This window comes from Equus caballus, chromosome 4 (genome assembly GCF_041296265.1).
Source record: "Equus caballus isolate H_3958 breed thoroughbred chromosome 4, TB-T2T, whole genome shotgun sequence".
Taxonomy (NCBI): Eukaryota; Metazoa; Chordata; class Mammalia; order Perissodactyla; family Equidae; genus Equus; species Equus caballus.
In genome coordinates, this window is record NC_091687.1 from 44,892,954 (window position 1) to 44,910,063 (window position 17,110).

Sequence of the window (17,110 nt, forward strand, 5' to 3'; positions counted from 1 at the left end):
GCTGAGGAAGACTGGCCCTGAGTGAACATCCATGCCCATCTTCCTCTACTTTATGTGTGGGACGCCTACCACAGCATGGCTTGCCAAGTGGTGCCACGTCAGCACCCAGGATCTGAACCGGCCAACCCCGGGCTGCCAAAGTGGAACGTGCGCACTTAACCCCTGCACCACTGGGCCAGCCCCTACAATATTTTATATATATTAAAATATGTTATGATCCAGAGAAAAAGACCATAATATTCTCAAAGTGGAATTTCCATTTCAAAGATACATTCAAAGACAAAAACAATAGAATTTCCCTAAAATGAAGAAAGAGAATAATTTCCAAAGCAAAAACACTTCATGACACTTCAAGATAATTAGATGTAGGATGATCAATAACAAGACACATCCTGATGGAACTACTGAGTATCAAGTATAAACAAAGAATTCCTCAGATATTGGAGCAAAACAGCAAATCTCATTCAAGCAGGGGGAAAAACAATCCCACCTCAGAATTCTCCACAGCACTCAATTCCACCAAAGGAGCAATGTCCATAAAGCACTGAGAAAAATGAAATTTAATTTTAAAATATTGTAACTGATCAAGATGTCATTTGAGCATAGAAGCCACTGAGAGACATTTGCTAGCATGAAAGAACTCAGGGAATGAAATATGTATGATTTCTTCGGGAGGAAGAAAAATTTGCTTGACAATGACATCCAGCCAAATAAGAGATGATTAAAAAAACTCGAGAATGGCAAAGCTAGATTAAAAGGACTAGTGGTGAACAATGAATCTGTTTAAACATAGAATGAATAGTAGACAACTATTGAAAGTATGGTAGCAAAATTCACTGTGAATTTATAAACCTGCATAACGTTAAAATAATCATATAACTGCAAAAATTGGGAGCGGGGAAGGGGAGATGGGAGGAAGTTTAAAAGATCTCATCTTTCGAAACAGGGAATAAATAGATATTGTCTAAATATCTATTTTTTTTATATGTTACATGCTAGCCTCTTAATGTTTATTCCTAAATCTTGTTTTAGGAATGCATTAATGGGCTCTTTTATGGAAAAAATATCTTGTGGTGAAGAAACATTTTTCACTTTTGTTTTTCTTCTATTAAAGTCAAATAAAATATAAATAACTATCTTTCCTTAAAAATACTTCCAAGGGTCTCATCCTATTTTTATAACTTTTATTTGTCTATTGCTCTATTATTCTAACTGAATAATATGCATAGAAAGATATTCACAATGATGTTCTCTTAAAGTTAAGGGAGGCAATTTCTGAGTTTGGAGTAATCTTTTAAACAACACATAACTGTACTTTTCTTCATTGCTTTATTTTTTATAAGTATGTCTTATTTTACAAAAACAATGACATTTTTCCCTTTAAAAATTGTAAGCAGTCTATCAAGATGTTAACATTGGTTCATTCTGGGTTATGAGAAAATGAAGATAGCAATTTTGTCTTCGTAGTTTTCTTCAGGTTTTTAATTTACAAACAAAGCTGATTTATTAATTACTTACTTTTTCACCATTCTACTTTCATGTATATGTATTTTATTAATATGTATATTTTAACAAATTTGATGTTCTAGGAAATGAAACAAATGAGTATAAATATCCCAAATAAAACAAACTATATAAACATCCCAAAGCCTGCAATGTTCAAGGAGAAAGTGTGTCAGGAAGTGCGTGATCTTACTAGGAGCACTGTTAGCAATTAAAGAATGACTGGAAAAAGTAAGAGAGGTATTTTTTGATCAGTTTCTTTATCTCATTACTGAAATTCTATGAAACAGCCTTTATTTTATGTACCATGGCACATTTACAACAAATGGTATCTGAGCAGAGTTATATACACTGGTTCCATTGGGCTAAAGGAAGAAACTGTGAAATAACTGTCTTCATTGTTACCTCATAAACCACATCAGCAACTGGAAGACCGAAAAAAAAATCTAAAATGCTCCATTTAAGTACAAAATTTTATAAAGCAGAGAAGGATATGAATATGTATTTGCTTATATTAAAATAACAACAATAACAATAGAAGGATAAACTAGAAACCTAAAAAGAAATGGTTACTAGAGAGAAGAGGGTAAGAGACAGCGATTGAAACTACACTTCTTCGAATGCATTATGTTTTGAATATTTGAGTTTGAAACTATGTATTTTACATAATTCTAAAGTTAAATTAAATTTAAAAAGTAACTCCTAAAACTCAAGAGGAAAATGAGCAAACGAACCCATGTGTATAAAAGTTGGTAGCATAACCACACAGAGAAGAACTTTTAAAGCAACTTTAAAACACAGTAAGTTGACTGAACATACCTAGTGTGATATATCCTAAAGATTGCAAATAAAAACTGTTAAACTGTTTCCAATAATCATATTGTTGATGTTGTGTTGGCATTACTGGGATAAAGCAAATGAGTCATCATGTTGATGTCACTGAGAACTGGGATTTTTTGTTAAGGAAGAAAAGATGCAAGAGATCAAGGATGGAAGACAGAAGAGGTCAAGGAAAGTTCCTATAGTATGCTGGTTTGAATAAAAAGTGTCAGTACACATTCACAATTTTACAAGCACACACACACACATTTTCAGTTCTATTCATTGAAAAGGTCTTGAAACAATGAAGACCTCAGTAGCAATGTGCACCCATAATGCCCAGATTATGATCTCTAATTATCATTTCTAATTCAAAGGAAACAAGAGCTCCCTAAATGCAGTTTGCAGGTCTGGGGCAGGAAATACGCAACTTAAACCTGGAATATCTTGTCATACCAAAAACCAAGAACGCCATTAAAGCCAATTTAAGGGGTATCAAATGTCTCAGGAGCCAATTGGAAAAGTCATCTGCTGGCCAAGAAATGAGAAAATTTGAGCACCAAGAAGGCCTGCTTCTATCCTTCTTTGAAGGGTTAAAATACTTCAAATGTGTTTAAATCCATGAAGCCATAATAATCCTAAATATGGGAGTAAAGGCCATATACCAGCTCGTTATTTTTAAAATTAGTAAAGCAATGTAATCAAGCACTTATCCCATCTTTCCTGTTAACTATGTCTTGGAGGAACTAAATAGCTGTTGACGAAAAGGTTTCTCTTTATATGGAAGAAATAGTCCAGATTATAAACAAAGAATGAATGATAAAATTAGCATGACACTATTTTGAAAGTACTAACGAATTAAGGGATCTAGAAAATGATCATCAGTGGCTGCCAACATCTCAAAAAGAGAAACGAACAGATATCATGTGCTTCCTAACAACACAGGTAAAGTATCCTTGTCAGGAAAACCAAACTCACTCCTGATTAAGCTTCCCCATACAACTACCAATTAACAGGAAACGGGCAGGACAGAGGAACATGTTAAAAGAAACCCTTAGGAAATGATTGGAATCTAGTACACTTTACTGACCAGTTTTGTTCACAAACTGCAAGCGAAATCGAGAAAAAACTAGATTAGGGGAGATTTAAGAGATGGACGAAACTTTTTGCATTGCATAGACTTCATTACAATTCTGATTCCAACTAGCAAACTGTATGAGGGAGGAGTTTCTGAAACAATGAGGAATATTTGAATATTGACTGGATATTTAATGTGGTAAAAAAATACCTTATGTTGTTTTTAGGTGGAATAATGATGTAGTTCTGTTTTTACTTTAAATAATCCTTACCATTTATACGGACATAATGAAATATTTACAGTTGAAATGATGTCTGGGATTTGCTTTGAAGTAATCTGAGTGGAGGGGAAATAAGGGTTTGTAGGTGAAACTTGCAAATTTTTTCAAGGGATGATTTTCTGCTTTTGTACATATTTATAATTTTTCATATAAAAAGTTATAAAAACAAAGAATAGAATGCCTCACGTTGGGAGGCTAGGCCTCAAGGAATGAGATAGATACATGGGAACTTCAAAATTCAGGGTTATTTAAGAAAGAACGACAAATACTAGAGGAAAAAATTACTAGTTTAAATGAATTGCAAAAAATTATTTCTTTTATGCACTATGCTAAAAACATCAGAATTAATTGAAAAATATAATACTTACTAAGTAAAGAGAGGAAAACTCCACCCGAGATACAAAGTCATTTGATTCACTTAGAGATGAAAGAAATGTATCTGCAAGACAAACATGGGCTCATGGAAATCTGTGATTTCTATACAGCGGTTGTCTAATAGTTTCGCATTGTTACTGACCACCCAATTAGCATCTTCACTACACTTATTTTCATTCACAGGAGAAATCTATGAATGATCTGTACAGTCCTTTAACGACACCCGGTAAGGATCCTGTACACCCCCTAGCCGCTTTCTCAATCTGCAGCGAGAAAGGGTAGGAGAGAAGCGAAAACGTCCTCCGCCAAGCCCTGCTCCCGGATGTGGTAAAGAAGAGGGCTTAGCAAGCTTGGAACAGAAGATATCCTAGAAAGACACTGATATAAAAGTTCTACGTGCAATGTCACGTTTAAATTCTCTTTTCTCCAAAACGTACAATAAATCTGCTGCCATCGTCTGAAATACTATGGGACTGAAAATCCTTTTGTAAAGCTGAAGAAACGCCAGCATTCTAGCTGATTTGGGAGAAGGATGTTCTGCTCATTGAAAGACGCTATATCTCAGAAACACTTAAGACACTCTGCAAATGGAAATAGAAGGAAAAACATGCCTGCCTCCCCACTTGAAGTACTCCTTTCTTAGCGTGATTTCCGACGACAGTATCTTAATACCTGAAGTTATTTGGCCATCCTTAAAAGTGCAACTTATCCTGACGTCTCAAGGGGCAGAAAAGTTGCCGAAGTCCGAGGAATGAGTCACTTCGCTCCATTTTGATGAGTAATCTCAGGTGTCATGGAACCCCGTTCGGAAGAAGGAGAGGGGAGGGGGCGTCAGATCTGCAGACGGAAGAAGACTGGCCGCTCGGGATTGGATGGCGAGATCTTGAATTTCCTAAATTTGCGTCATTTCGAAGCCAATTGGGTCCAGATGTTGTGGGCACCGACGGGTTACCGTCTCGGAAACTCTCAATCAGACGCAAGCGAAAGGAGGCGGCTAATTAAATATTGAGGAGAAAGTCGCGTGGGGAGCGTGTCACGTGGGTCTCGAGGCTCGTCGAGCTTCGGATAAATACCGAGCGGAGCTGTGCAGGCAAAAGAGCGCGCTGCGACCTCCGCTCCACCGCCGCGGCGACCGAGAGTGCGGAGCGCCCCGCGTGCGCTCAGACCGGCCGGAGGAACCCCGCGGGCCTGTCCGCCGCAGTGAGTGCCTACGCCGGGCCAGGTGGGCTTTCCGCGCCGCGCATCGCTCCCAGGTGGCTGCTGGTGGCGCTGGATGGGCCGCTCGGGCGAGAGACAGTGGGGGGACAGCGGGGAGATGGGTATCACAAATGCCAGTGTCCCTCTTTGTCTTCTACCTGCAGAGGCTCCTGGTTTGAAGGTGTGGATCGGTGGGTTGGGAGCTGGGGGAGTTGGGATGCAAGGAGAAGGGGATTTGAGAAGCTTTGGGGCATGATTCTCTTTCCTAAGGGGCACAGGCAGGACTTCAGCCCTCAGGCTTTTTATCTTGGTTCAGGGGACCCTGAGTTCTTTTGTGGGACTGAAAATTCTGCTCCCTCAATTCTTGGATAGCCACCCCTAATATATATATTTTTCTCTCCTCCGGCTCTTCTCCCTACTCTTCCCAGAAATCCAACATGAAAATCCTCGTGGCCTTGGCAGTCATTTTTCTCGTCTCTACTCAACTGTTGGCAGAAGAAATCGGAGCCAACGATGATCTGAATTATTGGTCCGACTGGTCCGACAGCGACCAGATCAAGGTGAGACCCGGGCCCCAGACGGCCCGCTCCCTTCTTCCTGGGCTCAGGAGCTGTCGCTTTCCCCCCGCGATAGCTCCTAGTTAGCCTGGAGGGCACCGCGACCGCGACCAGAGGCGGTGGAGGCGCGCGGGGGAGTGAGGCCGGCGTGTAAAGGAATGCCATCCGCTGGGTTCCGCGCGAGATTTTGTGCCCACCATCCAAGTTTCCTCCCGAGGGCTGCACCGTCGGGTCTCGGGAACTCCCTGGAGGAATGATGCACTCCCTGACGAGCCCGGGATTCTCATAAGGCTGGAAACCTCACAAGGTTTCGTCCCCGGGTAACGGGATTTCGGGAACTCCAGTCCAGCTGCTAGGACCCGGCGATTGGAAACGCTGGGCAGGGGCAGAGGCGGGCGCGCTGGACGCAGGCGGCAGTCGGGGCAAGGGATGAGCTGCTAGAGGCTTAGAGGGGCTTAGGTGGGCGGGAAGTAACTTCCCGCTTCCACATTGTACGGGCCTGACCTTTACATGGCTCACAGGCTATTGGTGCAAGGGAGCGCGCCTAGCGGGAACAGTAAAAGTCGCCCCGTGCAGGTCGCTTTAAAGCGTTGTCACTCATCTCCACCCGACACACACCTGTGTGCATTTAGGGCAGTGAGGCGTTTCCAAAGCCAGAGCCAGAGTCGAGACAAAGTCAGGTAGCTTCATGGCAGAGGGTCTCCTCGCTGGGAGGAAAGAGTGGAAAGCGCGCAGGGCTCTGAGGCGCTGCTCCTCCTGCTGACTCGCAAGGGCAGGGCTTGAGGGAGGCGGCGGAGCTGGACAGGAGTTGGCGCTAGGAGGGGTGGAGAAAGGGAGCGCGCCGGCCTGGACCCTACTCAGTCTCGCCGAGGGAAAGCCTGGCCTCCTCTTGCCTCCCTGCGGAGCCAGCTTCCCGGCCCTGGCCCGGGGGCCTCACTGCCTGCAGCCGAGGTTCGCCTAGGGTTGGAGCGCACCATCGGAATGACTCGGGGTTCTGGGAGCCTCGCACTGGTTGCCTACACGCCGGTTTGTCCGTACGTCTGTCCTCCAGGAGGAGCTGCCCGAGCCCTTTGAGCATCTTCTGCAGAGAATCGCCCGGAGACCCAAGCCTCAGCAGTTCTTCGGATTAATGGGCAAACGGGATGCTGGTGAGATGGGCAGCTATCCCTCTCTATGTGTCTCCGGGCACCCTGGCCTGTCTGCTCGCTCGTTCTCAGAGCACCCAGTCTCTCTTGCCCTCTGAGTAGAGATTTCCACCCCTAAAATGGGTGTTACTCCCCGGGCGCGACTCTGGGCCGCAGCTCACTAACACACGCACATGTCCGCGGAGGGAGGGAGAGAGCCGTTTCACGTACTGCACAGTGTTAGAGACCCAAACCACCAAGAACAGGAACCGACCTTAGCTAAATGCTCCCTTACTAAAGATCCAAACTAACAGAGGAGGAGAAAGCAAGGGGCCTCCAGAGGGTGGTTCTGGGAATGGGCGAAGTGCATGCGGAAGCTAATTATAGACCGCTGGGGTTAGAACAGACTTAGCTGCCCGGTGTCGTGGCAGAAATACTCGTTACCTTGAATTTATCACACCATCAGTGGAACGTGTAAATAGTTAATGTCAATTCGTCTCTTGTCAGATTCCTCAATTGAAAAACAAGTGGCCCTGTTAAAGGCTCTTTATGGTAAACATTTCTATGAATCTTTATTTTACTATTGTGAATGCACATGTAGGAAAGTGAAGAAAGTCTTTTATGGGCTGAAATATGGATTCTTGATTATGCTTGTTTAATAAAGAGACAGATTTGCATCTGTCTCTCTCCTGAGCATCAAATGGGTGGCCCTTCTTGAAGATGTGTTTCTTGTAAGAAAACAGAGAGGTGGTATGGCCCAACAGTACTTCACAGGCCTCAGGAGCAGTCTCCTGGGCCTGCATTTGAATCTGTGACCCATAGAAAGCACTTCAAAAGTATTCCTTTTGTTTGTTAAAATATTTTGTTTATATTATTAATAATTTGGTTAGCATTTGTGGTTCTGCTGTATTCCTCGGGATAGTACATGAATGGGAATATCACGTATTTTAAAAATCAATTTATTTTATAGTTCTCTTTTAAAGATATACTGTAATTTCTTTAAAACAAATTTATTCTTTGCTCATTTTATCTTTCTTTCTTCCAGGACATGGCCAGATCTCTCATAAAAGTAAGTTCAAAATTATTGTGACATTTATCAAATGCAAATGTAAATTAGATTGAATCCCACGTTATATAATATCTGATCTTATTTTCTATTATAACTTAGGACCTCATATTTTTAGTTAAGACAATATAAGAATGAAGGAGGCTCCTATTACATCCAGATCGCGATCGTTTAAAGCTCTATCGTTGAGACGTGGCATACTTATGAAAAGAATACGTGATGTTAAAAATCCTTTAACTCCCAGCTAAACTGTTGCGAAATTCCTGACACACAGAAACTGTGAGATATTAAGTATTTGTTGCTGTTTTAAGCTGCTAAAAAAAGAAAGAAATCCTTTAGCTCCTATAAATTGTTAGTTTTAGAGAAGAATTTCAGTTCTAGAGGTAGAAATCCACCACACATTTCTCTCCCCACCCCCTCCACCACCACTTCCGCTGCAAAACAAAAACAAAAAGGCATTTACAGGTATCTTCTAAGTCATTTTAGTATGATGGATCTTGTAATGACAGCACTTATTAGGGTAATCCAGCAGCCAATTAAGAGGCTTGAGCAAATGTTTGAATAGAGAATCTTTATTAAAGGTAAATATAGATAGAAATGTAGTTTTTTGATTCTATAATTGAATGGGAAACCTCAATCTATCAAAACACAGTGAAACATTTCTTAGGGCAGTGAAGAAGGCAGAATTGTGGCACTTGATGGTCGTTAGATCCCAGTTAATGGAACCAGAGTTGACAGGAAGTCCCTGGGGTCCATCTTAATTATACTGTCCACTTACTTACTCTGATTTGGATTTTGGTTCACTGGGTGGCAGAGTATGCCGCATTAAGATGGCAGCCTTATTTTCAACTAATAACAGTGTAAACCAAGAGACATTCTCCCAATACAGTTAAAGTAATAACCTTGCCAAAGGCTTCATCTTTGAAAATAAATGTCATTTATACTTAGTTTCAACAGATTTGACTTATAAGGGAATTCTGTGCAGAAAATTCTATGCAATAAAAATAAATGCATTCTATTAATGTCAAAACTAACACACTTTTCCAAAAGGAGTATTTTTTTTAAATCCAATAGAATAGAAATAATGACCTTTTAGAAGTCTCTAATTATCAGGTATAGGAATCTGACTTAACTAAGGTTGAGTTCTTGAGAAATACAACATACTTAGTAACATGAGGAAATAAGCTTGGCTATTTCTCTGTCACACAAATGCGACACTGACTCCCTAAAAGTCAAAGGTAGCTTCAATAGCAACAATATATAAAACTTTATAAACAGATAAAATATAATATGAATAAAGGATACTTGCTAATATCTAGATATAGAATTGAGGAAGTGCTTTCATTGTATTGTTTCCGTGTTAATTATAAGACTTTTTAGGAGTCTGCATTTCTTCAGGCTCACCAAAACTTGAAGTAGATATATATTTATTAAATGGGAATATATTCGGAAGCTTGCTTTTTTTTGGTACTAGTTATAACAGTTTATTTCCTCAAGATATACATATTAAAATACCCCTAAATGTATTTTTCCAGGGCATAAAACAGATTCCTTTGTTGGACTAATGGGCAAAAGAGCTTTAAATTCTGGTATGTATAAAGTAATGACTGAAAATAGACAGTATCTTAAATCTACTTGTATTATTTTCTTTCTAAGGCATAGTTTTCAAAGTATTAAAAAGGAATGATAAATTTAAAATGAGTATTTATGGTGAAAAAAATCTAATTGCAATAAATAAATCCAAGAATGGATTTACAGTTGATTAAGCTAATGTAACCACAATATCAATCTGTCTTTCTCAAACCACCAGCCTTACCAGTGTCTGCCCCATTTAATCATTACCTAAGCTGAATCTTCGGGCTAGTCTAATATTTTTTCCCTTAAATCTGCTAAATAAGCCACATGTTAAATGAACTGAACTAAGGGGAGGAGGCTATATGGGAAATAAGATCAAATTTTAACTTGTTACCAAGGTAATTTGAAAGTCTTACAAGACCTTACATCTGGCAGTCTTCCAACACAAAAATATGTACATAAACAAAAAAACCCAAATCCATTTCTCCAAATCATGTACTTTTCATGAAGTTATAGAAGCTCAAACTCTAAACATCCTGTTGGATGTTTGAAAGCATGATAGTAATATAGTGCATTCCAATGCTTTCAAAAAGGAGCACAATCAAAGCATCCTGGAGGGTTATAATTAGTTCTGGCCGTAAAACCCTTAGAGAGAAAGGATGCCACAATTCTCCACATAACCCATTTTAATTCTGAACGACTCTTTCATTTGATATAAAGGCTGCATGTTAGCTTTCTTCCCTTTAGTTTCTGTCTTCTATGTAAATGCCACATACATATGTCTGAAAACTCTTATTTCTTAACTCATTCATCACACTATTTTCAAGGTTAAATAACCGCTGTATCATTTTCATAGAGACTGATTTTTTTGCTAAGCACGTTTAGGCATTATAGTGCTTAGTTTAGATTTCAAGGAAAAGCTATTCAAATTCTCTTTATTTTACCTTCAGTGAAAATAGAATTAAAATACTAATCATGTGATTATTTAGAAAGTAATCAGTAGCTATCTCATCCATTTAGAGTATATTACGTTTCTAGAAAATCTATAACTAGGATGTGCTGGCTTAATTATCTGGAAAAGTCATGCAAAAAACATCTATCCTAGTATTTATGTTGGTTCTGTACCTTCCATATTTATATACTATATATGTATTTCTTCATCAGTAATTTTGAGACTGCTCAAGTTTAAATTTTAAAGTTACCCATGAATGAAATGAGTTGTTGAAAAACTTAAATGAAGTTTTAAATGAAAAACTTAAAATTGTTTTATTACTATGTATCCTCTTCCCACTTTTGGAAATGGAATATAAATCTAAACCACGCTGGCTTTACTTATGTCAGAAGTATCATTAGCCGTATATAACTGTGGTTTTCTTGATAATCATATTTGTCATCAACTTTCTCTTTCCAGAATTGATACGGGTTTCAGAACAGGCTTAACTTTATAAATAATGTAGATATGCTATTAAATATACTTAAAGAAATAATATAATTATAGATAATAAATAAAATTACTATAAAGAATCAGGATCAATTTGAGACTAAATCTTTACTTCTCCATTTTAGTTAAGAAAATATAAAAAAAAAATGGGCAGAAAATGTAATCTATGCTCAATCAGAGATCTTTTCGATAGTCAGTTGAGGCAAGGTTATCATAGTCTTCTACAGCCCTCTGATCCTTGCCTTTTACAGTCACAGATCCCTTTGACAGTCTGAGAAATCTAGAAACCCTCTTCCCAGAGAAACCTTCATCAGCTCATACACACAAAAATTCACATACAGTTTCAGAGGGTTCAAGGACCAGATAAGAAACTCTGCTTCCAGTTCAGAGGACATTGTGCTCCAGCTAAATCACTGATCTGTCTTTGGTTAGTTACATTAGCATTCACCTCACTTCTCTGAGGAACAGAATCATATTACCTAAAGCTTGTCAGGAACTGAACTTGTGCTAGTCATCCTCCTCCTAATATAAAAATACCAAGATGAGAAACGGACTGTTGCCTTCCTTCAGGACCGCCCAGTTGGAAGTTCCAACTGTTCCACACCAGAAGCGCATCCATGATTGACATTAAACGTTCAGCTTATTGTTAACCTCACTTAAGGGCGTATGGATGCTAAAGATCATCTGCTCAGTGGTGAAAGGGGAAAGTGGTAACACTGGATCCTTTACCTACCTTCTCTCTCAACACGTCCTCTCACTGAGAACATTGTTTACAGTGGCACCTATGATTCCTACCTATCTTTCACAGTTCTTTCTACTATTTCTATTTAAATGCAGTATTTTATACAGAGCATACTGAATTTTAAAGAGCAGAGTAGTTTCACTGTAACGTAAATCTAAGTGTATGAAGTATTAGCTAAAATGATGAAAAATATACTTAAGTATCTTGATCACAACAGTCTGATCCTTACCCTTTTGTGGTTACAGACCCCTTTGAAATTGTTTACAATACAATACACTACACTACAAAATAATATAACATAATTTTGACTTTTTTTTGTCCAGATAGGAAAAGTACTTAAATTACTTGCTTGCTATATGTTAAGTACCTTTGAAAGCACTGATTAATCTTTCACAGGCCATTAGGGTGCTAGAAGGTAAGTCAAACTGTGTTGTCTTTAGATGGCACAATTGCCTTACCTACAGACAGTGAGGTTATTTTTAGTCTCAGGGACAACCCATCATTGTAAAGTATCCACAAGATAGGAAGAGACCCTCACACCAATAGGTACCCCTATAACAGGAATCAGCAAACTTTTTTTGTAAAGAGCCAGACAGTAAATATTTCAGACTTTGTGAGCCTTGCAGTGTCTGTTAAAACTACTCACATCTGCCATTTTAATGCTAATGTAGCCACACATAATACATAAATGAATGTGTGTGGCCATGTCCCAATAAAACATTATTTACAAGAAAAAATAGTGGGCTGGATTTGGCTCATGGCCTGTAGTTTTTTGACTCTGTCCTAGAATAAAAGTCCCACGTTTCATCCTACCACTATTCCTGGTTACTTTAGGCATTGTCCTTTCTAAAAATCACCATGGGTGTCTACCATTGCTTGAGAAAGCTGTTGAGAATCAATGTTGGAATGTATTATGGAAATATGCTTTGGGGTACCAAGTGTTTGATGTATGACCAAAATAACCAAGAATTCTGTGGTTATATCACTTCCAGTAAGGATAAAAACTGAATCAAGATTGGAAGATGTGCAAATAAAGCTCTTAGAAATACTTCCATGGAGGGAAAAAAGTCATTATGAGTTTAAAATAAATTACTGTATGCCTTGAACTTTATTTGTTTAACTCCCTCAGTGAATCCTCTTAAAAACCCCTTTACCTTCTTTTTGTTCTCAGTGGCTTATGAAAGGAGTGCAATGCAGAATTATGAAAGAAGACGTAAATGAACTACCTAATGTATTATTTATTGAACTTCGTGTGTGTCACTGGCCCATGATAGGTAAAGCGAGACAAGCGCTATGAGGAATAATTATTTATTTAATAATAATTGTTGTTTTGAGTTGATAACTGAAAAAGTGTTTATTTTCCGTATTGTGCCAATATGTGTTCTAAAACTGTTATAATTCTAATATGATGACTCCTTCAGAAGTAGACATCAGTGATAATTTCTCAACAAAGCACAGTATTCAATAAAATTGTAAAACCTGTCAATGCTACGGTCTCCAAAGGAAGAAATCATTTTTGTTTCTTGGAAGCGGCCACGTTAGCTACTGCTACAGGCAAGGAAACTCACAGACAGGCTTGTGCTTTTCCATTTGTTTTCATGGTAAAAATGTGCTGAGATTTGGTATCAAACTGCATTTGTATCCCCGAAGCATGTTTCATGTTTTGTGACTATATAGAGATGTTTTAAAAGTTTTAATGTGATTCTAAGGTCTTCATTTCATTGTATAATGTGTTGTGATATTTAACATTTTAAATAAAAGAAAAAATGTCTTGAGAATTGGGTTTTATTCTTTCACTAATATTTATGTCAAATCAGTAACCTTTCTTTTAGTAGATGAAATATATTAAAAGCTGTTTTGGCTGCTAAATAATGAAACATAAATCTACTAAATTTCTCTTTTTTAAGGAAAGTGACTAAAATATAATCTTAGTCTCTCTCTCACACATGCACGCATTTTTCTTTTTTTTTTTTTTGGCTCAGTTATTTGACATGAGATCATTCACAGAGAAAAAAATTACGTTTTGGAATCTGAAGAGTAAAGGCTAACTTCTGTTAATATATGCCTACGATTCCTTTTTACAAATAGGATAATAATCTATTTTAAAGATGCATTTCACTGGCTATTTCTTTGTTGGGTAAAACATCAGCAACATGACCATTTCGGCCCTGCTTGGAGCCCAGGTATAAATGCACCAGTGTGTGAGTCTCACTAGAATTGAGACAGCAAACCAAACTCTCACAAAGGTCATCAGGAGATGATACAGAAAGGTGGGGGGCTGATAATATGGCATCACCCCCCTAACGAAGACAAGAGCCCTTTCCAGCATTTCTACGGTGTGTGTGTGTGAACGCTGACGCCTGTACACTCTCCTGCTGAAGCATGTGCATCAGGAGTGAATACAGAGCGATCAGAGGGAGACTCTAGTGGATTTATGTAAGGGGAAGGATTGACCAATGTCCTCGCAGCCATTTTCTGATTGCGTAGAGAGTGTGAAATATTGAGGAGTGGTAAAAGCAACTCAGGATAAGCGTTGTTTGGTGAAATAAAACTTCACGAGTTTAGCCTGCACTGGAGACTTGTTGGTCAATCTTAAAACCATTTGTGGGACAGGAGAGCTAAAGCATATCTCAACATTTATATCCTTAAATGAATAATTTGTTTAAGAAAGACTCCAACAAACTCATTTTTCTTATTACACATTTAAACATTACAAATTATATTATGATAAGCAAAATGGAGAAAATCCGAGTCATCTAGAGCTCCACTGCCCAACAGTAATAATTGTAATATATAATAATAATCATAATAGCTATCATTATATATATTAAATCACTCAGTGAGAGAAGTATTATTATCATCATCATTTTACAGATGAGCATATGAAGCTCAAGGAAATGTTGAGGTCAGAGATTATAATACGAGAAGAGTCACGATTAGAAAGGAATTATTAGGAGGAAATGCAGAGCAAATTAATATTTAACAATGAGATTGATTAAGCAAATTGGCATATTGATACAACTGAATATTAAGCTGTCACTTAAAAAGACATTATGGTGTGTTTAGTGACTTGTAACAACATATGTGGTATGTTGTTAAGCACAAAGCAGTTGTTCTGCATTATGTATACACATAGATCTCTGCATAAATGTTATAACAAGCAGGAATAATGTAGTGGATAAGAGGGTGGGATTCAGGGTCAAACTGCTCAGGTTGGAACCCTGGCTCCATCACTTAATGGCTGTGTGATGATGGGCGAGTCCCTTCACTTTTTCCAGCCTATTTTCCTCATCAGTAAAATGGGACTAATGATGGCATCCACTACCATCATACAAGGTGGAGAATATCCACCGTGGAGCTTAGATGAGGCTGTGGGACATGATGCATGTGAAGCTCTGAGCAGCTCTGCAGTGCACAGCAAGCATGCTGGGAATGTTACCTATTGCCATTATTAGCTACTCTTCAGAATTTCTCCAGTGAGAAACTTAGCACTATATCATAATCACTGCAATGTTTTCATATAGGCACACTGAGGAAGCAGCAGCATGGGGGTGCTTTTTAAATAGTTGCCACACAAATTAAATCTAGGGCTGTTTCACAAATTGCACAGTGCTTTACGCTGTTCATCACTGCATGAGAAGGTCCCCACGGCACTGTCCTTCTCTAAGATCATATAAATCTCTGCAGCATGATCCCACAGTGCTGCGTAAAGACCTCATTCAGGCTTGCTTTCCCTCCAGGCTCAGAAACCCAGCAACAGCGTGAGCAGGGAAAGGGAGAGAAACTCCAGCTTTAAGTTTGTACTCATGAAATATTTACTAGGACTTCCTCTCTGTGGCTCAGTTGCTTTAACTACAATAAGTTTTCTTCACCTACGTTTTTCTTAAATATTTTTATTCTATTATGAAAGAGCAAAAAGACCAATATATATAGTTAAGTTACCTGAATACTTTATCACTTTGGTTTTTTGTTTTGCTTTGGTTTTGCTCAAGATCCAGGGCAAAAATCAATGACACTCAAGCTGAGGAATTTGAGGAGAATCTAACAAAGGGACAAATTACAAAGTTGTGGGCAGGATGTACAGAAGCCAGCAATGCAAGGTGGTTCTCCAGGCTTGGGAGCCACTGCTACCCCTAGGCTTGAAGGATCAAGACAAGGAGGTGAGGGTCTCTATGTGCAAAGGGCTGCCTGGCAGCTGTTGTCTTCAGTAGGAGGACGGAACCAACACAGGTTAACCAGGTTTGTGGCAGGGGAAGAGCGTACGGAGGCCAGTGAATAAATATCCCAACCTCACTCTCCTCCCGCTTTCTGATCTGCCATTTGTGCCTTGGACAAACCCAGCTGGAAAACAGAGGGCTCGGAGCCCTGGATGTTGTCCACACTGGCAAGCAGCACAGACAGTACACTGGAGCAGGCGGAGAAACCCGGTGGGCGCATTTGGAGGTGGAAAAGGAAGATGTCCCATGCATCAAGTACTCCATTATTTTGAATCAAAAAGAAACTCATAAGCAGAACTTCAAATACAGAAATGCAAAGAGTAAAAAATAAAAGTCCTCCTCTAGACACTCACTTCTACTCTCCAGGGATACAGTTTCATATGGACTCATCCAAACCAACAAATGAACAAAAATAATACCTTATTTCAACTTGAGCACATGCTGAAATCTCCCCTTTTAACACCAAATCATTATACATGGTTTTTTGAAAGGCATATTTCTAAAGAACTAAATCATTGGTATTTGTGAAAAACAGAGTAAGGACTTTTAATGGACCAGAAATTATGTGGATCCCTAAAAAAGAAAGGGCACAGGTAAATTCCTGGCAGGAAATTGCAAAGGCTATGAAAGAAAGTGCTGACCCCAGAAGAGGGAATTGACGGCTGCAGAACACAGACTTCTCATCAGCAACAACTGGTGCCAGGAGAGAAGGGAACAAAATCTAAAAATTCTTAAGGGAAATAATTTACCCAAACTGTCACTTAACAATGAGGATGAATTTGTGAAAGAAGAAAAACTAACTAAAAGCTGTTAGCTTAAGGCTTTATTAAAACCATCACAACAGAACAGCTCAAGATGGCGGTTCTGCCGGAGGGCAGACAGCCTAAAGAATTTACATGTTAGACTGATGAAGGTCAGTCAAAGTTCCACTATATTCTGAGAATTGTTCACTGTTCCAGTTCTCAGAAGGTATGGGGAACTTAGACTGTACCAGTCATGGGACAGGACTTGGGGACTGCAAGACTGGAGTGAAGGTTTGAGCAGCTGTTAGATAGTCAACGTGGATTTGGTAAGAGTGGTGAGGAGGAAGAGGTGGGGCCTACAGCTTGCTAGAGTCAGTGGAATAAATTTAGCCA

The 17,110-nt window shown here is 39.1% G+C and overlaps 1 protein-coding gene across 9 annotated transcripts; it reads left to right on the top strand.

Moving 5' to 3' along the window:
* The first annotated feature begins 5,027 nt into the window (after positions 1–5,027).
* On the top strand, positions 5,028–13,535 carry TAC1 (tachykinin precursor 1). Of its 9 annotated transcripts, none has more exons than XM_023639248.2 (7): positions 5,111–5,308; positions 5,681–5,812; positions 6,861–6,957; positions 7,441–7,485; positions 7,979–8,002; positions 9,535–9,588; positions 12,929–13,535. In XM_023639248.2, exons 2-7 carry the CDS (start codon positions 5,690–5,692, stop codon positions 12,976–12,978), a joined length of 393 nt encoding a protein of 130 aa, XP_023495016.1. In that variant the 5' UTR covers positions 5,111–5,308; positions 5,681–5,689; the 3' UTR covers positions 12,979–13,535. The 9 variants fall into 9 exon arrangements, with proteins under 9 accessions (XP_014594520.1, XP_014594519.1, XP_014594521.1 ...); XM_023639249.2 differs by having other exon boundaries at positions 5,124–5,255; NM_001434681.1 differs by having other exon boundaries at positions 5,166–5,277; positions 12,929–13,533.
* Positions 13,536–17,110: the final 3,575 nt, after the last annotated feature.